Source organism: Lepisosteus oculatus, chromosome 1, assembly GCF_040954835.1.
Source record: "Lepisosteus oculatus isolate fLepOcu1 chromosome 1, fLepOcu1.hap2, whole genome shotgun sequence".
Classification (NCBI taxonomy): domain Eukaryota; kingdom Metazoa; phylum Chordata; class Actinopteri; order Semionotiformes; family Lepisosteidae; genus Lepisosteus; species Lepisosteus oculatus.
In genome coordinates, this window is record NC_090696.1 from 6,993,753 (window position 1) to 7,018,165 (window position 24,413).

The 24,413-nt window shown below is 45.8% G+C and overlaps 1 protein-coding gene across 2 annotated transcripts in view; it reads left to right on the forward strand.

Moving 5' to 3' along the window:
* Window positions 1–3,084: 3,084 nt before the first annotated feature.
* pdcd4a (programmed cell death 4a) overlaps window positions 3,085–24,413 on the forward strand; it is a 40,784-nt gene continuing 19,455 nt past the window's right edge. Inside the window, exons 1-4 of one of the 2 annotated variants that reach the window (XM_069191690.1) lie at window positions 3,085–3,320; window positions 3,465–3,562; window positions 19,051–19,350; window positions 20,882–20,979. In XM_069191690.1, the coding sequence (XP_069047791.1) occupies window positions 3,517–3,562; window positions 19,051–19,350; window positions 20,882–20,979 (444 nt within the window). In that variant the 5' untranslated portion in view covers window positions 3,085–3,320; window positions 3,465–3,516. Of the gene's footprint in view, window positions 3,321–3,464; window positions 3,563–5,100; window positions 5,198–19,050; window positions 19,351–20,881; window positions 20,980–24,413 lie in introns of those variants that run through there. The other variant, XM_069191693.1, reaches the window with a different exon arrangement.

A 24,413-nucleotide genomic window follows, 5' to 3' on the forward strand; every position in this document is an offset into this window, starting at 1 on the left:
AAGAGTAGGGGTGTAACCCCGGCGTCCTGGCCCAATTTCCCATTGGCCCTTACCAATCATGGCCTCCTAATAATCCCCCTCTATGAACTGGCTACATTACTCTGCTCTCCTCCCCACTGATAGCTGGTGTGTGGGGAGCGTTCTGGTGCACTATGGCTGCCGTCGCATCATCCAGGTGGGGCTGCACACTGGTGGTGGTGGAGGGGAGTCCCCATTACCTGTAAAGCGCTTTGAGTGGAGTGTCCAGAAAAGCGCTATATAAGTGTAAGCAATTATTATTATTATTATTATTATACCAAATGAATGCACTCTTAACGGCACGATTGGATTCGCTGTTCGGTATGCCATAGTCAAGAGATACCTTCATTCAACGGCATGCAGTTTTAGTGCAATCCCACCGCTGTTTTTGTCTGTAACCTTTCTTACGTTCTAATGTCCATACGTGATGCACAGCCTTTATGCACCAGCAACCATATCACATAGCAGAGCAGCTAGAAAACTGAGAAAGGACTTCACCAGTTGAATTAATGGTGAAATAGAAGTACCCCATGGTGGTGAGTGGTTAACAATGCTCCATCACAGTGCTAGGACCCTGGGCTCAATTCCTGGGATCGTGTCTGCATGGAGAGTGTATGTTCTCCTTGTGTTTGAATGGGCTTCCTCCTGATTCTCATTTTTTCAGACCTTTTATTTTCTTTTCACAAATAAATACACAAAAATCACAAAAGGGAACCTTTACAGTATTATATATACCTAAAACAGTATATATGCACTAGATAAGATCTAGTTAAGATTAGATAAGACACTAGACAAGATTAAAAAAACAACAGAATCGTATTTGTTCAGGTGCATTAGAATATCAACATGAAGGGTTCTTGAGATACTGTCCAATGCCCTCTATTTCCCACAGATTTTCTGCTTCCTCCCTCCCTTCTCTCCACAGATCTCTGAGGTAATAGTTCTCTCGGGTGATGAACAGGGCCAGGCTACCTGCTGCCTTGACTGGGACCTCGATGCCTTTGAACAGCCCCATGTTCCTCACTCTCCACAGGGCGTCTTTCCCACTGTTCGCCACGGCCCAGATCCTGACAAACACGTCAGGAGGAAGTTTGACAGGAGAGATGCCGTATCTAACGAAAGCAGCGGTCAGGGAAAATTGGGGCGAGAGAGCTTGCAACCAGTCTTCAAACTGGGCCCAGAAGGCCTTAGCAAAATGGCAGGACCACAGGAGATGGGCCAAAAACATACTGGTTGGTTAACTGGCTTTTGGGAAAAATGGCTGGGATGTGATATGATGTAAGGAGCACCCTGCCTTGCGCCCGTTGCTTGTCGTGATAGGCTCCATCTGCCCCCCGAATTGGATAAAGCACTTAGAAAATGGACAGATTTAGATCGGCAAAAACCAGCGATCGCACCCCTTCTGTGACAAACGAGTCCCATGGCATCTTTAATGACTACATAGCCAAGTCAAACACTGGTACAGCAACACAGCACACAGGAGAAACCTGGTTTTCCTGTGATAGGGGTCCGGTACTGACCAGGCCCAGCCTGGCTTATCCCCAGAGAGCTGACCACACGATTAGGGTGCGGTATGTAACTCCGCTGTCACAAGCAGGACAGGTCTGGCACGGCGGTCCTCAGAAGTATCTGCACACCTCACTTTAGGTTCCTTTGTGAGATGATACTGTAAGTAATTGTGTATTTTGTTGTGACCTGACTTCAACAGGGCTCAGGTGTTACCACCTTCAAGTGAGACCGCAGGAACTTCACTGGTGTCAAATATTGCTCTACTGGCTTTCTTAATTGCCACAAATAGCAGGGCAGAACTAAATATGCCTACGGCTATCATTGTTCCAGTGAGGAACAGAGCTTTCATGTGATGATGTGCAGACAGCCACTGATAAAATGGCTACAGTACTTTGCATCTGCTATAAACACATAAACAGAACGTCAGAAATACAATGCATTACAGAATGCAGTTACATGGACTGTATTTGCCTCTACGTATTGTTTCACTGTACCACAGAAACTTACTCCGAATACAATTTATAACAACCATCTGGTCAATTGAACCATAAAACAAATGTCTGCCTAAATGATGTAGAGGGACTGGGAGTTCTTCCAGGCAGGACATACTGTACAGTACCTTAAAAAGGTATAATGTATGAGTGAGCAAAGGTACTGGACCTGCAACTAGGATACCTGAGACATGGTGTTACTATTATGCAGATAACTGGGCAGTATACAGTATAGTGGCAGTCAGTCGAATTGAAGACGTTTTAACTAGTCCAATTAACGACTTAAGTGTACGGGAGTGGCCGTGTTTTCAATGTCATTAAAGCAGAACCTAGCACAACCGGTATACAGGTACGTCCCCGTTAAAACAAAGCCGAGCATAATATGCTCACAGTTTAAGACGGTATTTTTTTTTATTTAGTAAATGTTTCTTGCTCGCAAAACAGGCTCTCTATCAACATAACGCTTATGTTACTGTAGCTCTGCAGTCAAAAGATCCTTCGGGCCACCCAAGCAACCAGGTTGCGAGAATAAGCAATTCCACCAGGATGCATTGAAATGAGTCGCAAAGCAATGTTTCCCGTGAGCACAGTTTAAAACAGGAATGTAGGAAAAAAAAACCAAACAAACAGATTATTGGGTCCTCAAAGGGTACGCGGCAAGATCTCTAGGAGACTTGAGAAAAACTGGAAAACTGCACGGACGCGAGTGACAACAATGTCCAGTTTTCGCCAAGTCTCGCCTGCCTGCAGCCAGCGTTGCGTAAAACTAAAAGACAAGAGACGGTCTCTCAGGCTTCAGGTAAGCCATCGTCTCAGAGACCTGCCACATTGCACAGATCCTTCACACACATCCCATAACCCCAAAACCCCAGTGTGCGTCTCCCTCCAGCTCCGATCTGTCAGCCCAGATCAGTTTTAAAAAACATGGTTGATTCGGAGTTGCACGCCAGCCTCTCGTCTCTCTTTCTCATCCTTCGTGCGACCCGATTGGCTCCCGCTGTCATGTTCCAGCCCCACGCCCAGCCACTCCACGCGTGCCTTTCCCCCACGTGACTCCCCGAGCGTTCCAAAGTTAAAAACAGAATCTGTTTATGTGTTTAAAGGTGCATCGGGTTGTGTAGCGTGCATGCGAAACAAAAGATTTTCACTTGTTTTCGGGGGAAAACAAGTACGCCCATTTGCTCTTTTAGAATAGTGCGATCTTTTTTATCGTTTTCTTAAAAGGGAAACCTATTTTTTTAAGTGAGTCTGAGGGTCCCGTAATTTTTTCTTTTATTTTGTTGTGAAGACGGAAAGAGGAAGGTGAGGTGTCTCTTTAAATGCATCAAAAAATAATCGGCGCATGTAGGGTGCGCACAATTTTCCAAGAAAAAGGCATATTTTTAAAACAAGTGCAAGAACTGCGCTGCTGAGGTGCTCATGCATTTGCGTTTTGTTTTCTGCCAGACCCACAGCCGTGAAAGGGGGCGAGAATTAAAGATTTAAAGCAGACGGAGAAATGGCGACTGACGTGGAAGCATGGACCTCCGTTCCACAGCAGGACGGTGAGTTTTTTATTCGGATTTTTCTCTGAAATTAAGTTGAATTCGCCGTCTGTTAGCCAGTCTTGTGCATTTAAAGCTGCGGAAACCTTCCCGTTTGCACCTTTGTGCACTTTTCACGTATCAGTTCGGCGTTGCAGATAGCCGTGTAGTTGAAATAAACTGCAGCTTCTCGTGTTTGTATCAAGCGCTCACACGAATAAGTGATCTTGCAGGGCTGTTGCATGTCATTTGGCTTGGTTTCTGTGATGATCAGACGTGTTTTGCCTTCGTCACACACAGGCGCTGAGAAATTCCTCTGACACCTTCACGTGGCTGTTTTGCTACACCTCACCATGCAGCCTTTCAGCAGTTCGTTGTATATTCTCTGTTGCATCTCAGAAGAAAGAAAAAAACTATTTTTTTTTGGGGGGGGGGGCGGTGTTAATTTAGCTACCGTGCTCATTCCCTCAATGGGGCTGCGTGCAGCTCTTCAGCAATGAATTGTGAAGTCGGCGTGCGTGTTGTCTTCGTTTTTGTGGGGCCTGTTACTTCCCAAATGACGTTATCTGTTGTGGGGAGTCACTCGCTCGCCGAGGACAGCTTCTGTTACGGTTTTACCGCACTTTTCCTTTATAACTGAGCGGGGGTCACGGAAACAAAACAGAGCAGGCACCACAAAGTTCCTTCGTTGTACAGTATATTATATTTACACATTGCGCTAATGTGTACATTTATAAAATCTTAAAATACACACTCACCGTTGACAATCTATTAAAATAAACACTGTCCTACGTTACTCGCCCATTTGTCAGAGGTGGTCGACGGAGTTACAAGGGTCTTTGTCTGGAGACTTTAATGTGAGAAAGCCTTTTCGCCTTGTAGCGAGTGGCCACGCCCCCTCTCTGGCTGGTCTGCGGCGCTGCGTGTTCCGCTGTTTTTGTTGTCTTATCTCTCTGCAAAGGCAGCTCAAGGAAAAAAAAATGCATTCGTATGCAATCAAGTCCAGGGAGGCGACTTGGCGCCTGTTTTACGTGATTGGATTTTATTTTTTCTTTCGTGTATTGCATATGAATCTAGTCCCTGCAGATCCTCTCCCCCGTTTGTTATGTAATGATTTGCCTGGTAGATGTCAGTAGTTCTTTGTCAAAACTTCGAGCGTTAATCCCTGTTCGGGAATGGCCTTCGTTGGCGTGGTAATATTTCAGTTTTTCCGCACAAACGTGAGTTTTTCTAGCAGGGATCACTAGTTCTAAGCAGTTGGTTCACTCTACTGCTGCACGGTAATATCGATCTCCCCACGTCTACGTTTTTGTCCCTGTGGGTTTCTGCTCCAGCGAGAACAGTAACGTTATGTTCTCCCCCGTTTATTTTTGAATACAGTTCACCGCAGTATCTCTGAACGTACGATTTCGTACGGCCTTTACGGTACAGTAATTGATGATGTAAATGAGGTATCTTTGTTTAGAGCGGTGTCCGATCTGCCAAGCCCTATCGCGTTATTTTTTTTTTTGTGTGTGTGTGTGTCGAAGATGACATACAGCTAGAAGAGTAGATATTTTTCCTAATGTTTCCGATGTGGAAGGCCACGACCTTCAACATTCGTGAGCAAATAACTTCATCCGTGAGATTGACACTCAAGGTCCCTGCAGGTTGTAGGTGAGTGGTGACACCAAGTCAGATCACCTGAGTAAATTATTCTTCTTCCCACAGTGGGCCAAGTCGTGTGGTATCAGCGGCATGCACGACGCTGATGTACACTACATCTACTCTGTTTTCTGGGCTGTTCCGAAGGCTAGGGGCGGGCTGTATGCTTGATTTGGGAATGACATGCCCGATTAAACAGTACCCTGCAATGGAGGCCCTTTTGCAGTCAAAGAGCCAGTGCGTGGGTTGTAAAACATTCTTCAGACTCCTCGTGCGTTTTGTGGCAGAGTGCAAACTACTGTACACTGGCAAAATAACATAAGCAACTGCTCTGGTAACCCTTTAGCAAAAATATTCCACTTTTATTTTCGCAGAGCCTGATATAAGCACGGATTTTGCCATTTTCACACCCCAGTATTATTATTTTTATCAGCATTTTGATTGCTTTCTGTATAGTATTATTCATTTTCATTTTTCCTAACTAGCAAACTCGAGGCCAGGAGTGGTATGCCAAAAAATACTGAATCCGTTGACGGATTTGAAGACCCCCCCAAAAAAAAGAAAGAGACTTAAAAATAAAAGACCACCGTTAAGGAGGGGATCAGCTCTTAACTGTCACTTTAATTCCTGTTATCTGCTCACCTGATTCTCCACAGCCCCTGTTGAACAGGACTGAAGTCTCTTATCAGACAACGCTGTACTTCAGTTAATGTTATCAGTAGTACCACTGAAAGTTACTCGTCTAACGTTAACTCTTCAGTTGTCGGTATCAGAAATAAGGTTTTGTTTTTGACTGTTTCTGTTTATCAGTCAGGAGAGTGGCCTTTAAGAGACTAGCACAAGTCCCTGCTGAAGTACTGCGTCGGTCTTCTGTGGAGTAGAGGTTGGCTTGGGTAAAACAGTAAGGCACTACATAGTTTATTCCCCCAAGTACAGCTGTGTGGGTTTACAGTCTGTTAAGCCCGGTTCTCCCAGTAAACGTTTCGATTGTCTTCCTGGATATTAAGGACATGAGGATCACGGTGTTGCAGCGGTTAGCCGTGGGTTCAGGTCCAGAACTGGGGTGCTGTCTGTGTGGAGTTTGTATGTTCTGTCCAGGTTTTTGTGGGTGTCCTCCCTGGTGCTCCGGTTTCCTCCCACACTCCAAAAAACTTTACTGGTAGGTTAATCGGGTTCTGACAAAATTGGCCCTGGTGTGTGTGTGTGTGTCCTGTTATGGACTGACATCCCACCCAGGGTGTGCCCTGCCTTGTGCCTGTGGCTTACTGGGATAGACTTCAGCTCCCCTGTTACCACATGGATAGTTGGAAATAAAGAATAATAATAATAATAATAATAATAATAATTCCTTACACTTATATAGCGCTTTTCTGGACACTCCACTCAAAGCGCTTTTACAGGTAATGGGGATCCCCTCCACCACCACCAACGTGCAGCATCCACCTGGATGATGCGACGGCAGCCATAGTGCACCAGAACGCTCCCCACACACCAGCTATCAGTGGGGAGGAGAGCAGGGTAATGAAGCCAATTCATAGATGGGGATTAATTAGGAGGCCATGATCGGTAAGGGCCAATGGGAAATTTGGCCAGGACGCCGGGGTTACACCCCTACTCTTTTCGAGAAACGCCCTGGGATTTTTAATGACCACAGAGAGTCAGGACCTCGGTTTTACATCTCATCCGAAGAACGGCGCCTGTTTACAGTATAGTGTCCCCGTCACTATACTGGGGCATTAGGACCCACATGGACCGCAGGGTGAGCGCCCCCTGCTGGCCCCACTAACACCTCTCAATACAATACAAGTGAGAGGAGGCCATTTTGGCTTATCTTGCATGCTTGTTTGCGAGTATCTAACTGATTGTAAGATCTCATTCAGCTAATTTTGTGAAGAAGCCAAGGTATTGGCTTCAACAGTATGGCTGGGTAGATTGTTCCATACTCCCACAAACCTTTGTGTAAAGAAGTGCCTCACGGTCTGATTGGAGGAACTCGTCCAGCTCTTTCTTGAAAGAAGCCAGGGTAAAGGCTTTAGCAACATGGCCTTTAAAATTTGTTCCTACTGTACAAGCAAATAGGAACTCAGTCCAAATAAGGACAAGTACAGAGTCCCTAATAATTAGTTTTTACAGGGAAGAATTTTAAGATTCATTTCTGGTTTTCAACTTGTAATTGAATTCTGTAATTACTACAGATTAATAACTTTTCATATTGCGTTAACCCCACTGTTTTAGAGGAGAAGTTATGTCTTAGGCCAGTCTGGGATATTTGTCACTTTGAATAAAATGTGGTTTCGCTCTTGTGAAGCTATGTCTTTGGCAACACAAACTGTTGCGGCAACCTGTCTGCCCCCGAAACGGTCGAAACCGCTTGCTGGCGTGTGGCGTTGACTGAAGAGCCCGAGTCTCCGAGAGCAGGGCTGGCAGGCAGGTTTCGTTTGCCGAAAGGAGGAAGCTCAGCCCCTGTTGTTGGCAGTGCAGGGCAGCGTGCGTTTGTTGAAGAGGAACCTGCTGAAGGGGTGCTCGACATGGCCCTGCGCTCCTGTGGTTAAATCAGAGAGCGAAGTGCTTCCTTCCTGATCTACCATTGTGCGCGCTGGGGAGAACAAAAAGTGCAGATTGTTTCTGGGATTTGTTTCCACGCGTCTTTTTAAAAGTTGCCTTTTCTTCTTTTTTTCTCTGCTTGTGCAGGGTGGAAGGATATTTGATGTCATTGTTGGGGAGCCTGGTTCTGAAAGCTGAGTGGGTTTTCAGTGGTTTTGTAGTGTAGGTGAGGACTTTGAGGACAGGGTTTTTGAGAAAATATGACATCTTCCCAAAAAATAGAGGCTTTCAAGTGCTTACTTTTGTGTTGTTTCTGAAAATTATTTTTACAACGGAGATATAGCCATAACAATGAAATGTGTGTGAAAATATTTGTCTTTTCAGGATGTGCTTTTATGCCTCAGACCTATATGTTGCTAGGATGTTGGCGCGAAATGGCTTCATTTGATGAACATTTGAGAATTCGGGTCACAGTATTACAAAAAGAAGGAGCTGGGAGAAAGTACTATTAAATTCTTGTTTTCCTTACAAGGCTTGAGATGGACGTGTCTCAGATCTGCAACGTTTCCTGTCAGTTCAGCCATTTCTTTCACCTGAATATTTGTGGCGGTGGGTTAGTTCTGCTTTTAATGGATTTTAAAAAAAGTACTAGCATGAGAGACTTAACACCTGGTTGACACAGAAAATGTTGTGGGGGCTTGGCAGAGGTTTTTAACGGAGAAGCTTATCTGACCCATTGCACCCTGGTCCCAGGATTAATGTGAAGGCAGGGGAGTAACTATGACTGAGGAGGTCTTTACAGACTTGTAATGTACAGACTAATGTCTTGCACTGGTTGTGACAGAGTGGTGATTGATTGAATGTTGATTGATTGCTGCCCTGCTGTGTGTGTTTGAGCACTCCCCTGACCGCATGGTTGTCCTAATTTGGACACTGCCATATGGACTGATTCCTTTCCTGGATTGTATGGAGCGAGACAGAAGTTACAAGAGGAATGTCTCTTTTCCCTGCTTAGGTCGGAGCTGCGTGGTGATTAATTTGATATGAGCTGCTTTTCAGATAATTTATGTGTGACGCTGTAGTGTGTTTTTCTTTTTTTGCCATGTGTAGATTGTGTAATCAATGAGTCTGTAAATAGTCAGTGAAGTCAGAGCGACTCTGTGGAATCTGTTGAGACAGCAAGACAGTGTTCATCCTGCAGTGCTGAATGGCAATAATATAGTATTTAATAGTAGCGTGAGCAGTTAGGAGCTTGTGTGTTCTAAAACTGCTTTTTAAAGTGGTAAGGCTTTCGATTGGAATAATTAAGTGTATGTCCCAAGCAGGGAACTCAGACCAGCATTACACTGGTGAAATGAAAACTGTGTATTCTGAGTGACCAGTATTGACCACGACTAGGACACAATCAGTGACCATACCTTTAAGATGCTTGGAGACCCGGGTTATTTCTTGGTCCTAAAAGAATGTCATAACACACCTAAACTGAATATCTTATTTGAAGAAAGGAGGGGATGTTGGGGACTTGTTCATAGAAATTAAGTACTTTGGTTTTACTAGCAAAAACATTAAAAAGGACCCTTGGACACAAAAGGATGTGCTTTCAGGACTGACAACAGAAATCCCCTTACACAAAGAGTTGTGGGTGTCAGGAAAAAGTTATCAGCCATGTGCTTACAGGAGATTACATTGGATTCAATGAGGAATGGCAGAGGCCCTTGGATCAGTAGGCTGCTAGTAACGAAGGGAGCAAAATGGACCACGACACATCCTTTTCACTGGTAACATCTCCTGCTGTATGTTCTTATGATTCTGTGTATTTCTCTTAATGAGAGGATCTATTCAGAATACTCAAAGGCATTGAAAAGCCCTGTAGCGCTTGTTGGAGTTAACAGTGAGAGATTATTTCAAGGACACGTTGAAGTTATGGGGACGTGCAATTAAAGCAGTGAAGAGTATGCACTTCTTTACAAAGGTATTCTCTCTCTGTATGTTACTCGTAGGCATTTTTGGCCTGTCAGATACACAAAGGTGGGAAACATTTGCAAAATATAAGTAACTTTGTTATTAGTTTGATGAAGTAGAAGATAAAGGAAAAGGTACTTTGAATTCTTGATAATTGCTCTCCTGGCCAAGAGAGGTGATCAGTAGTGAGCTCCTCTGTTAGCGCATTGGCCAGCAAGTTAATGTTTAATCAGCATGTCAGGCATGAAAATCTGAAATATCTTCGGCACTGGGAGGCAACTATCAACAGAGCCTAACAGAAGCATTATATAATCGTCTTTTGTGTTACTTGCTCACGGCAGTTGTGTGTGCTGATTAGCCAACAAATGGAATGGGTAAGAGCCCACTCCTTCCTGGTAGATAGAGCACAGTGTGTCTTCTGCAGTTTCACATGCATCTGGCTGTTCAGATATGGTGGACACATTAATCTAAGTGGATTTTGCTTTTATGCACTGAAGCACGTGATGTGGTCATCTTTCAGAAGAGCAGAAATTGGGAGTTCTGTAGGCGGTGCTGTGCTTTGGATGAGATTTTAAACCTGATAAGGTTCTGACTTTGGATCCTATGAAAGTTTTTATAATGGTTTTCCCACTGGGTTTGCACAGTTTGGCCTACCTAGGTTTTCCCCTTGACTAGTTCAGGAGTTTTAGGCTCCGGCTTAATCTTTCAATTCAGTGGTGGAAAGTGCTTCCTATATGTGCAGCACTTTGAGATCTGTTGAGAAATGGCAGCTCTGTCCGGCGGAAAGGAATTAATATTATTATTGCTCCTGATGCTCACCACTCTGTACTCCTTTATAAAGCAGGTGAGATTATTCATGTATTAACACAAATAAAGTCCCATGAAGGGATTGCTGGATAGTTCATCCAGGTACAATTGTCTTTTGGAAAATATTGCTTTTTTGGAAAAGCAAAATATGCTTGCTGTGTGTTATCAAATTGCTGTTAATTCTCCGTTTCACAGAATTCATGTCGAACTTTGAAGGTGCCTAACAAAGCGAATTGTAAATGGCAAAGACTGGCATGAACCTTTAGGCATGGTCACTTACTAGCAGGAGACTGAGCCAGTGTTGATGCTTTCCATTTATGATGGTTTATAAAGGATTCATACCTGCAGCTACTGTACGGGCGTGTTAAGGAATTATCTAAATATTATGATAATGAAATGGAGAAGAACAAAATGTTCCTTAATGTTTATATTATGTAAATGCAAGTCAGTGTTTCCCAAACAAAACATGTCTTTTAATGAAATTTCTTTTGTGATTATTTCACTGGTCGATGCTCTAACAAGCACCTGCTGTCTTGTAGTGAGACGTTCATCAGATTTGACAAGTTTCTGTGATTGGTGGCCCGGTAACCACAATATGAAGTTCACCATCTAGATAAAAATTCAGAAGCTCAACTCAACTTCCTCAGTATTCTAAATCACTTGTGTACTGCAGTTTTGTTTTACCAATATTGCACCTATCTACCTGTGCGAACTGTGTTAAGGTCACTATTGTGAAAGAACCGAAGAATGCTACTCTGTTCGCACTGCACGGCCGCCTTGAGTAACAGTAACAAAGTAAACTTTTCTCACCTCTTTCTGTTCTTTGGGTGTGTTTTGGTAATTCGCAAATTCGGAGTATTTCAGTCTCATCACAGTGTTGAAGTAATTGGTTTTCCTTTGTTAAATTAATTTGTGTTTGGATATGAAATCCACCGATTGTAGAAGCAATTTCTAGTGGAAATATGCACAGTGCTTCGTGGGAATGGTTACAGAGAGGGAAACGAGACGCAGACAAGCCGCCAAGGAGCAGTAACTCAGAGCCATGAGGTCGGTGTTTGTGTTGGGGACGCTCGATTCAACAGCTGGTGTGAAGGCGGAGGGCCGGAACTGTCAGTGTAGGCGGACGGCGCAGTGAGTCACCGCGTCCCTGTTTCCAGGGGCAGGGTGGAGGAGACAAAGGGCCGCGGCGTCCAGCCGAAAAACCACATCGGTCGGGCAAGGCCGCGCCGCGAGCCCTGAGCCGGGCCCCCACCCCCAGAGAGTGCGCCGACAGTTCACAGTCCTCGGGAAAGGGTGCCCGTTCCTGCGAGAGAGGCGTCCTCTCTCACGTCGGTGGGAGGAGCGAGGTCGCTGGATTGGGTTGTCACGTCCAATTCGAGGAGAGGCTCGTTGCGGACCGTGTTGGCGCACCGCGAACGCAAGGTTATCTGTGTGTAGACATATTTTAAGCTCAAAAGGCTTGTTTGTTTTTTTTATAAATATCGCACTTGTTAAAAAATAGCCCAGGATCCCTGATATAGTTGGTTGGACCCGGGCGGTAACAGGGGCATCCTGAGCTCTCAGTAGAGGAAGAATAAACTCGTCATGGTTTATTAATTGGCTTGCGTATTAGTGTCTTAAATCATGTGATTGCAGTTAAGAGTGTGCTTTAGGTTCTGTGAGATCTACTCCATTATGGGGCATGTGAGAAAGGGCACTGACGACCTGGCCTCCTCTGGCAGTCAGGCAGGAGTGTTTTAACGGAGGGCCTTGATTACATTGAAAGACCACTGCAGTTCAGCCACCTTAATATCCACACATTCTGTGCCTCTTGCAGTAACCTCCTTGCGAGGAAGACTCAGTCGGAGCTGTTGCCTGACGCTTCTTAAACTACCGTGGTCTATTTCTGCTGCCGAGTACTGACGACGGGGAAAGTCCTAAACAAAACGGGGGTTTTTAATGCTTCTTAGGAAGCTTGTTCTTCTGCTTGCTGGTCGATAGGATAGGCTGAATTGAGACACCCGCTCTTGTGTTTTTACATGTGAAAAAGCATTTAGGTGAAGTGCAGTGCTGAAATGGAAGTCATGTAGGCCGAACAGGTTCTCTTGGACTCTTTATTATATGGACTCATTTTGTCACCAAGCAACTAACTTATTTTGAATTAAAAGTTGTCTGATCCTCAAGGCATAAATGATTCTCAGTCAGCATTTGGGCCCAAATGATCTCTAAATTACTCAATGTAGCACCCCCCCCCCGCTACATTGATGTCATGTAGACCAGGCAGATTATCTTGGACTGTTAATTATATTACTGTTTGTCACTGTGGAGGATTTGTCCAGCGCTGGTGCCAAACCTCTCTGCAGGGCAGGATGGTAATGCGTCTCCATCTATCAAATTCTGCCTTTTTTTCAGCCTGCCTCGGTGCCAAGCCTGGTGAAATCAAGAAAGACAGAAAGGTGCCGGAGGCTGGACTGTTTGCACACTGTCACTCTCTGTCTAGGGTGTTCAAAGCTAGTGATTGTTACCTGACAAGGTGCTGCAGTCTGTGTTAGCCCACATTCTGGAAGACCATCTGACTAAGCGCAATGGGGAAATCGAGAGTCTGGCCAGAAGGGTCTGGTTGCTACAGAATCCCACACACATGCCTAAAATCATTTAAACCCATCCAGCAGTGTCCACCTTTGTGAAATTACAAAGCCTTACGAAGCCTTTGAATTCTTCTTCTGGTCTGTACCTTTATACAACTTTATTTTTGCAGACCCTTGGTCTTCATAGTTGAAACTCCGTTTGACTGTTAGTTCACAGAGGTATTTATACCGAAACCACGTAAAATACTATTATTGCACAAAACGCGCTCAAGTAGACGTGTGGTTCGTTAAGGTAATTTTGTGCACCTAAATTCGTGTAGTTTTCCCACAGTAAAAGGTTTCAATGGTTAAAATGTAAAATTGAAAATCACAGTCTTATGACTTTTCTTTCTTATTATCTATTTACATAACTGGCCCTAGTGTGAGTGTGTTTGTCCTGTCCTGGGTGTGTGTGTCTGTGTGTGCCCTGTGATGGACTGGCGTCCTGTCCTGGGTGTGTCAGTGTGTGTGTCTGTGTGTGCCCTGTGATGGACTGGTGTCCTGTCCTGGGTGTGTCAGTGTGTGTGTCTGTGTGTGTCCTGTGATGGACTGGTGTCCTGTCCTGTGTGTGTCTGTGTGTGTCCTGTGATGGACTGGTGTCCTGTCCTGGGTGTGTCAGTGTGTGTGTCTGTGTGTGTCCTGTGATGGACTGGTGTCCTGTCCTGGGTGTGTCAGTGTGTGTGTGCCCTGTGATGGACTGGTGTCCTGTCCTGGGTGTGTCAGTGTGTGTGTGCCCTGTGATGGACTGGTGTCCTGTCCTGGGTGTGTCAGTGTGTGTGTGCCCTGTGATGGACTGGTGTCCTGTCCTGGGTGTGTCAGTGTGTGTGTCTGTTTGTGCCCTGTGATGGACTGGCGTCCTGTCCTGGGTGTGTCAGTGTGTGTGTCTGTGTGTGCCCTGTGATGGACTGGTGTCCTGTCCTGGGTGTGTCAGTGTGTGTGTCTGTGTGTGTCCTGTGATGGACTGGTGTCCTGTCCTGGGTGTGTCTGTGTGTGTCCTGTGATGGACTGGTGTCCTGTCCTGGGTGTGTCAGTGTGTGTGTGCCCTGTGATGGACTGGTGTCCTGTCCTGGGTGTGTCAGTGTGTGTGTGCCCTGTGATGGACTGGTGTCCTGTCCTGGGTGTGTCAGTGTGTGTGTGCCCTGTGATGGACTGGTGTCCTGTCCTGGGTGTGTCAGTGTGTGTGTGCCCTGTGATGGACTGGTGTCCTGTCCTGGGTGTGTCAGTGTGTGTGTGCCCTGTGATGGACTGGTGTCCTGTCCTGGGTGTGTCAGTGTGTGTGTGCCCTGTGATGGACTGGTGTCCTGTCCTGGGTGTGTCAGTGTGTGTGTCTGTTTGTGTCCTGTGATGGACTGGTGTCCTGTCCTGGGTGTGTCAGTGTGTGTGTCTGTTTGTGCCCTGTGATGGACTGGTGTCCTGTCCTGGGTGTGTCAGTGTGTGTGTCTGTTTGTGCCCTGTGATGGACTGGTGTCCTGTCCTGGGTGTGTCAGTGTGTGTGTCTGTGTGTGTCCTGTGATGGACTGGTGTCCTGTCCTGTGTGTGTCTGTGTGTGTCCTGTGATGGACTGGTGTCCTGTCCTGGGTGTGTCAGTGTGTGTGTGCCCTGTGATGGACTGGTGTCCTGTCCTGGGTGTGTCAGTGTGTGTGTGCCCTGTGATGGACTGGTGTCCTGTCCTGGGTGTGTCAGTGTGTGTGTGCCCTGTGATGGACTGGTGTCCTGTCCTGGGTGTGTCAGTGTGTGTGTGCCCTGTGATGGACTGGTGTCCTGTCCTGGGTGTGTCAGTGTGTGTGTGCCCTGTGATGGACTGGTGTCCTGTCCTGGGTGTGTCAGTGTGTGTGTGCCCTGTGATGGACTGGTGTCCTGTCCTGGGTGTGTCAGTGTGTGTGTGCCCTGTGATGGACTGGTGTCCTGTCCTGGGTGTGTCAGTGTGTGTGTCTGTTTGTGTCCTGTGATGGACTGGTGTCCTGTCCTGGGTGTGTCAGTGTGTGTGTCTGTTTGTGTCCTGTGATGGACTGGTGTCCTGTCCTGGGTGTGTCAGTGTGTGTGTGCCCTGTGATGGACTGGTGTCCTGTCCTGGGTGTGTCAGTGTGTGTGTGCCCTGTGATGGACTGGTGTCCTGTCCTGGGTGTGTCAGTGTGTGTGTGCCCTGTGATGGACTGGTGTCCTGTCCTGGGTGTGTCAGTGTGTGTGTGTCCTGTGATGGACTGGTGTCCTGTCCTGGGTGTGTCAGTGTGTGTGTGTCCTGTGATGGACTGGTGTCCTGTCCTGGGTGTGTCAGTGTGTGTGTGTCCTGTGATGGACTGGTGTCCTGTCCTGGGTGTGTCAGTGTGTGTGTCTGTGTGTGTCCTGTGATGGACTGGTGTCCTGTCCTGGGTGTGTCAGTGTGTGTGTCTGTGTGTGTCCTGTGATGGACTGGTGTCCTGTCCTGGGTGTGTCAGTGTGTGTGTGTCCTGTGATGGACTGGTGTCCTGTCCTGGGTGTGTCAGTGTGTGTGTCTGTGTGTGTCCTGTGATGGACTGGTGTCCTGTCCTGGGTGTGTCAGTGTGTGTGTCTGTGTGTGTCCTGTGATGGACTGGTGTCCTGTCCTGGGTGTACCCTGCTTTGTGCCCGTTGCTTGTGGGAATAGGCTCTAAGCTCTCCTATACTGGATAACGTGGTTTAGAAAATCAGTAGATTGATGATGATAATAATAATAATAATAATAATAATAATAATTCCTTATACTTATACAGTGCTGCTCTTGACACTCCACTCAAAGCGCATTACAGGTAATATAACAACATAACAACAACAACATAACCAATTTATTAGCCCTGTACAATTTCTTGCATTAGGAATTTGTCTTTTCACATACCCCAGCTTGCTCTCCATGAGACACACAGACAGGGAGAGAAGCTGGGGGTCAGACATTGTACAGTGCCCCTGGAGCAGTTGGGGTTAAGGGCCTTGCTCAGGGGCCCAGAGGAGTAGGATTCCTCTTCCAGCCGCGGGATTTGAACCGGTAACCTTCCAGCCACAGGCGCAGCTCCTCAGCCACAGAGCCACCGCTCCACCCCCATAGGGACCCCCCTCCACCACCACTAATGTGCAGCCCCCACCTGGATGATGGGACAGCAGCAAAAGTGTGGTCACAGTAAGCTCACCACACATCAGCTATCAGTGGGGAGGAGAACATGAGTGATGAAGCCAAGTCATAGAGGGGGGTTATTAGGAGGCCATGATTGGTAAAGGCCAGCTGGAAATTTGTCCAGGAAGCTGGGGCAACATCCCTATTCTTTTCGAGAAATGCCCCTGGGAGAATTAGGACCTCGGTTTTACGTCTCATCCGAAGGACAGCGCCTTTTTACAGTATAGTGTCCCCGTTACTATACTGGTGCAATAGGACTCACACAGGCTGCAGGGCGAGCGCCCCCTGCTGGCCCCACTAACATTTCCTCCAGCAGCAACCTTAGTTTTTCCCAGGAGGTCTCCCATCCAGGTACTGACCAGGCTTGTACCTGCTGAGCTTCAGTGGGTTGTCAGTTGTGAGTGAGTGGTGGCTCTGTGGCTCAGGATCTGCGCCTGTGGCTGGAAGGTTGCCGGTTCAAATCCCGCAGCCGAAAGAGGAATCCTACTCTGTTGGGCCCCTGAGCAAGGCCCTTAACCCCAACTGCTCCAGGGGCGCTGTATAAATGGCTGCCCCTGCGCTCTGACCCCAAGTTTCTCTCCCTGTCTGTGTGTCTCATGGAGAGCAAGTTGGGGTATGCAAAAAGACAAATTCCTAATACAAGAAATTGTATATGCCAATAGAGTGAATAAAGTGATAAAAGTGTTTTTGTTTTGAATGTATGTTGTATAAGTAAATCTTAATTGCTACTTCAAAGTATCATTACAGACAGTTTTAAAGTAACAGTGTGAAAACTGTGTATAGTGATTGATAGACCAGTCCTGGGACCTTCCCTTCCTGTGGGATTATCCTGACCCGATATCACGCCAGCAGGACAAAGACCGCCCTCCTGAGTGAGTGAGTGTGGTGAGATAAGCCACAGTCTGGCAAATATCCAACCCACGCCTGCCAGACTGACTAGGCACCCTACCAGGGCCGATCCTGCTCAGTAAGGTCAAGCCCCAGAGTTCCAGTAGCTTGCAAAAGTGGTTCCAGTACATGTGAGGCAGTTGAACTGAAGGTAGCCTTGTCCTGAAGTGGAAGCGAGGACATTCATCAATCTTCCAGTCTCTTTGTTTGGCATTTCAGACTGCTGGACAAAAATATTGTTGGACAATTGGACAAGGAGCCCTGTGTGTTGCACAGTTGTATTGCAGCACATATGATTACAGCTTTGCCTTAAATGAGAATCTAATCTCAGGTTGCTGTGAGTTGCAAAACCTAGAGGTAGATAAAGAAGAAATACCTTTCTCATTATGCATTCTTGCCCAATTTTCTGTTCCTGTTTCTTTCCACTGTCTGTTTCCAGCGGGGGAAGACGGTACAGTCGTCACTTTTTATTTCTGTATCTGCAGCGCTCTGGAAGTATGGGAGACCAGTTTAAGGTCATGCGGTGCCCAGCCAGTTCCAGGTTCATTGTGAGGCAGCCGGAATGTTTTTTTTTTTCAATGGTGTTTGCCAGAAAGCCAGTTTCTTCTTTTTTTTGTTAGTGTTGAGGCGATACGCATTCACCCTTGAAAAATAAAGGAAGGACTCACATACTAGCAAGTTGCGAATCTTGGAAAGGCTCCTGGAAAGTCCTTGTGTCAGTTGTTCCAAGTCATTGTTTCATGAAAAAAATCAAGCGGTTGTGGCAAAGGTTCTTTCCGTTTGGGTTTGTTTTTCTAGGGGAGTCTAGCTGTTCTTGGCCAAGAAACACAAAAGCAACAGTGATTCCTTTGTTGCAGTGCCTTGCATTGGCTGACCTTATGGCATACAACAGAATAAACAGGAAAATTTCCATTTCGACCAGATAGACTGGTACAGGTGAGGTTTCACGGTGCCCAGTTTGAGTTAGGCCTTAACTAATGGAAGTATATTAACTGTGTGGGTTTTGTGTAGGACTTGTTTTTTTTTTTGAAGACCACAGTTTAATCTGCTGTGGCATTCCCCCCAAAAAAACAAACTAAAAATAAATCACAAAATGTGAGGTCATTGCTCAGCAAGGGGAAACCTTTGGTAATGGCAACACTGCATGTGAGGGGTTTGGGAAATTAGTTCCTATTCACCTGCAACCAAGGGAAGAAGTGTTGAAGATTAACTGAGGTCTTGTCAGTGGTAAAACACAAAGAATAGCCATGGTAAGTGGCCGATATTGAGGACATTGGTTTGTTGGCTCTAAGCCAGACCCCTCCCTTTTTGCTGATTTTCTAAAGGATTTGAACATTTAGAAATGTTAGTGCTAAACTGAAAATTATGATCATTTCAGTGCTAAACTGAATGTTGTGATCAATTTAATTGCTAAATTAGATAATTTAGGTCCAAAAGCTACATGTCCTTGAGGATCATTTATGCCTTGAGGATCAGAGAGTTAATTCAAATAAATTACTTGCTTAAATGATCATTAACTCACAGGTGATCCCAGTCTCTAGAAACAGGTGACCTGTAAGACTAACTGGACTGAGTCTCTCCAGGACCAGGGTTGGAGTCTCCTGTTGGAGAGAGACCTGTAAGACTAACTGGACTGAGTCTCTCCAGGACCAGGGTTGGAGTCTCCTGTTGGAGAGAGACCTGTAAGACCAACTGGACTGAGTCTCTCCAGGACCAGGGTTGGAGTCTCCTGTTGGAGAGAGACCTGTAAGACCAACTGGACTGAGTCTCTCCAGGACCAGGGTTGGAGTCTCCTGTTGGAGAGAGTCCTGTAAGACCAACTGGACTGAGTCTCTCCAGGACCAGGGTTGGAGCCTCGTGTTGTAAGCGGTCCAGGGAGCTAGGCGGAGAGTCATTGCATTGCCATGTGTTCTCAGTCTGCTCTGCCTTCACAGGGATGTTCCCGAGGCCCGACTCCGAGAACCTGGGGGACCAGTATGACGACGACGACGACGTGCTGAACGAGGTGGAGGTGAACGGGAACTGGACCCCGCAGGAGAAGGCCCTGCACGAGGCCCGGCTGAAAGCCAAGGCCAAGCGCCGCCTGCGCCGGACCTCATCCCGCGACTCCACCCGCGAGTCTCTCTCCGAGGCCGGGGGGGAGCCGGGAACTGACCCCACCAGCCCCAAGGGCAAGGTCAACGCCAATGACCGCAAGTCCCGGATGGGCAAGGGCAGAGGCCTGCCTAAAAAAGGTCAGCGAGGCCTCTCTTGTTGTGGAATTTAGAAAATCCCACAAAACGAGCTTTCACACACAAGTGTTCTGTCTCTTTTTTTTTCTTCCAAGTCACGGCCATTGCTGTCGGTAGTACTGTATTGCCGAAGGGGAAGATGAGAGGCACAGCTCATCTGTTCCTAGAGTGGGGCCTGTGGGGACAAATTGGGGGCCACTTCTGCTGTTTTGTTGTGCTTCTTGAACAAAACGCATCAGCCAGCCGTGTGCGAGAGCCAGACAGTAGCTGGAGGATTGAGCATCCTCATCCTCCGGGACGGAGTAGCTACAGGGAGCTGCAGTTTAGGTCAAGCTCTCATCTGCTGATCTTCCACTCTATGTCACTGTGAGCTGTGTATGCCCAGACTGTACGGTATTAATACTGTGAATGGCAAGGTTTTGCATCACATTTAATTTGTAGGCAATGCAAAACATTTGTTTCCGTGCTTTGTTTTGAAATGCTGGGTCATGAACACGGCCTTCATTTGCAAGCACAGGTGAAAACCTGTCTAGCAGTGGCAAGGTGGAACAGTAGACTTGCCTTGTTCATGCTGCCCAGCAGGAGAAAGGGTGGTTTGTTCAAGAAGCACCGCACCAGAACAAGACCGATACTGTTATTGATTGGTGCCTGTTTCCTGGGTTCTACACATGTGGTGACTCTTTCCTAGTCGATGGAGCCCTGTCACTGACAAACTGGAAAGAAGGCCAGGGTGTTGGCACAGCTGCAGGAGCCCTGTTCACACTGGAGAACTGTGACCGTGCTGCTGAGCCCTTAGCCTTGCTCCTGGGTGTAGCCACACCTCACTTCCTCACAGCTGCCTGGGCTGTTTTAACTGATCAGCTGAGTTTGTTGGTTCACGTTTCAATGAGTCCTAACTCACCGAAAATATTTTGGTGTTATTTTGCCCCTATTTATTTATTTATTTTTCTTTTTTTTTTAGAGCAAATTTGATGTTTATACTGACAGCAGTTCTTGAGCTAGTGAATATTGTAGCTGTAACTATGCACCCCTAGGCGAGAGGAGCAGTGCTTTGGTTTGATAAGCAAGTAGAGTAGAGCTATGCTTCCACACCCTATAAGCATAACAAGCTTTTGTGCATTCATTTATCTGAATTACTTTACCCATTACACTACCAATATTAAAATTACTTTAAAAAAATAAAATACAGGTTTTTAACTTGTGTATTTAAACATGGAACGTTTTTGTAATTCTATTTTATGTGTAGTGTATATGAGATGTTTAACAGAGGTCCTGACTGCTTAAAGATCCCATGACATTGCTCATAAAAGCAAGGATACTAACCATGGGTTTCTGGGTATATTTCACTCTGGGTCTGTATTATCTGGCCTGGCTAAAATTCCCTCATAATTCATCTGGAGAAGTGTCTCACTTTACAGATTGATCAAGTGGGGTTGAAGGCACACAATGGCTGTCAAGCTCGAAAAAAATGACTATGAATCCAGAGAAATATGGCTTCACTTTAAAGATGAGTTGTACTTCTTGTGACCTGCAGGGGGCGCCGGTGGGAAGGGTGTGTGGGGTGCAGCAGGAATGGTGTATGAGATGGAGGAGCCGGACGCAAGGGATCCCAACTATGACGAATCATCTCAGGTGAGTGGGAAGAGGTTTGGGGCAAGTCCTGTTGGAGACGGAAGGTGACCAACTTTCTGTTTTGAAGTGAGCCTTCTATGAAACCAGTTCAAAGGTTAGGTTATTTACAGGTATACGAAACCGTTTCTCCTTAAAACATCAAGAGCAGGGCCTGTCGTCCTGTTTTTTGCTTAGCATTGTAACTGTCGGTGTGCCTTCAGTCTGGTGATGGTGCATGTGCTTCAGTCTCTTTCCTTGCTAGACTATCGTAGAAATGACAAGAGTTCAAAACTGATCACTATTTTTGTGAAATGACATCCTTTTTTTTATTGGGCCTTTCAGATAATCCTCAGGTTTTACAGCAGGACACACCTTGCAGAATGCTGTTATTCATTGAAGCGTGATATGTTGTCACGCCCTAAACTTCAATTTCTAGGAGGTTATTAATAGTACAGACATAGCTAAGGAAGTGAAACAACAATTGCAAAAGAGCGTCACGAGCCTTTTTTGTGTTATGTTCTGAAGGGATCTTTAGACAGACCAGCTTGTTGTGGGGAAAACATCACAAAGCCCCAGACCATGCATTAAAAAACTAGGGCTGAACATGTGTTGTGCATTCCGAGATTAAAACCAAGACGCTTAATCGAACATTTGCAAGGATCAAATGTTCTGCTTTCCCCAAAATCCAACATTTATTTTTCCATCAGATTTTTGTAACGAGGGTCTCAGTCTATTCACTGCCATTCAGACGGAAGGGTCTTTCTTTGAGTTTGCCTGAATGTCAGTGTAGTGAAATTTCAAACACCTGCAGTATAAATCGCAGCTGTGGAATGATCATGTCAAAGCCATTTGTGGAAGTCCTGTCATTTCACAGTAGCGGATTGGAAGATAAGATCATCATTCTCACCTGAGCTTGAAAGAAAGTTGTTTATAATAGCATAGTAGTATTTTGTGTTCTGTAGCTTCTTACAAGATAAGGCATCTTACAAGTCAGAGCCATGCTTAAAACTAAGCTATGCTCACCAGTTTGAAAATGTTCTGTAATAATACAAAACTTCACCTTTACAGTATTGAAGTGAACTGTACAGAACAACTACACACAGGAGGCAATGCAAACAAGACGCTGCATGTGCGTTTTCACATGAAGAGGGATTTACAGAAATCGGGGATTACCTGGATAGTACTGCATTGTGTTAAAAAGGAGGGATAAATTATGTCTCAGAATTATTTGTTTGAAATCTGTTTGAAGCCATACAAACTAGCATATTGGGATAGGAAAAGACCAAACGCTTTTCAGATGAGGTTGTAAACTTATTTTAAGTTTTTTTCTTTGGGTTGTTTTTGGTATGTTCAGTATTCCTTGGTTTACCTTGACGATTTCTTTTCAGCTTTTTGATGGTTTGCGGCCTTGTTTGATGTTTGACCACATCCTGTTTTTCCACAGTTTTCCCATATCTGCTTGTCCAGTAAGCAGCACTGGCAATGGATTGCCACTGTCTTGTTCCGACATTTTGTTTTCTTTGTGGACTTTTTCTACTTTTTCCTTCACAGTTGCAGACTTGCTTTCAGATGGCTGGTAACCCAAACAGCTGCCAGAGTTGTTGGTCAGAGACCAGAGGGTGTATTCATTAAGTGCACAGGGTTTGAACTGCAAGCCTAAAATCAGCTGGACTGGACTGCAGCCCTATCGCCCTACAACTCACAACTGACAACCCACTGAAGCTAAGCAGGTGTGAGCCTGGCCAGTACCTGGCTAAACTGAGGTTGCTGCTGGAGGTGATGTTAGTGGGGCCAGTAGGGGGCGCTCACCCTGTGGTCTGTGTGGGTCCTAATGCCCCAGTATAGTTCGACAATACTGTCGAAAGGTGCTTCCCTCTGGATGAGACGTAAAACCAAGGTCCTTACTCTCTGTGGTCATTAAAAATCCCAGGGCGTTTCTCAGAAACGGTAGGGGTGTAACCCTGGTATTCTGGCCAAATTTCCAGCTAATCCTTGTAATCATGGCCTCCTAATAACCCCCATCTATGAATTGACTTCTCCACCCTGTTCTCCTCCCCACTGATGTGTGATGAGTGTACTGTGAGCGCAGTATGGGCTGCCGTCATCATCCAGCTGGGGCTGCACATTGGTGGTGGTGGAGGGGAGTCTCCATTGCCTGTAAAGAGCTTTGAATGGAGTGTCCAGAAAAAGCACTATATAAGTGGAAGGAATTATTATTATTACTGGATCGGCCGTAGAATTTTTCTAAAGCGATGAATTCTCATTATTTGCAAGGAGGATAAAAAGCTGTGCCAAGATAAGACGTTTTGTCTGGCTGCTGCTTTTGTGTGTGGTTGGTTCTCGTGTTGGGGGCTAGGATAGCTCTTCATGTAGGGCTTCTGTCTCTGAACGGGCCTGAGAACAGTGGCACAGGATTTCCCCAGGCATGTATAATCTTCCAAAAGAAAGTCCACTGGAGTCTCTGTGTTCAAAACTGATGCGTTTTGGAATTTCACAGAAAATTAAAGGCGTGTTGAGTTGAGTCATAGTCTTCTCTTTACTGTGGAAAGAGACTTCCTTTTTTTGCTGCTAATGTGAATACAGCCACCAGTCACCAGTGTCTGTAGATTCAGGGTAATACTCGCATTGCAATCAGTAAGGACACTTAAACTTTCCTGTATGTTCAGGGAGGTACCGTATACTGAACATTTATATCAACGTGCTTTGATATTTGGAATCTAATTTAAAAGAATTACAATTAACATTGCTATTTGTCTGTCATCTAGTAATCTGGCTTGGCATAAATTCTGTTTAACTGAAATTTCCTACAGCCATATTCAAACACACACATTAGACACCTCTTCATAATGCAGTCTCAGCTCGTGTTCCTTAAATGAGAATGTAACACCGTACATGGATTTTAAATGTATTGTTTGGGGTTTGAGTTCGATGGGTTAGTAGTTCACGTTCAGCCTTTAGGGCTCTCTTCATGCCGAGGCTCCTTGTGTGTGGAACTTGCATGTTCTCTGGTGTCAGCATGGGCTTTCTCTGGGTGCTCTGGCTTCCACCCAAAGACATGAGCACTCGGTTTGTTACAGGCTCTATACGTTGTCCCTGAGTGTATGTGTGTATCCCGTGGTAGGCTGGCATCCTGTCCAAGCTGCAGTGCCCGCTCAGGCGCAGTTCCACATTGTGTTGTGTGTTTTCGGGATAGACTCCAGATTCCTTTGAGTTACCAAGGGGTAAATAATTGGAGCCACTGTCTCCTGTGACCTTTCATGATTTTATGAATCAAAGTCTGTTCATTTCACCGGCACGGTAACAATGCCTTCTCCTTTAACAGTTTCCTTCAGGAGGAAGACGAAATTCTTTTTTCCTGATTTTTTAGTGCTTTCAGCCAACATTTACATGGTCCTTCAGTTGTTTTCCTTTAGCTTTTTTGGCTCATGGATACTTGCTCTGTTCAGGATCCAGAG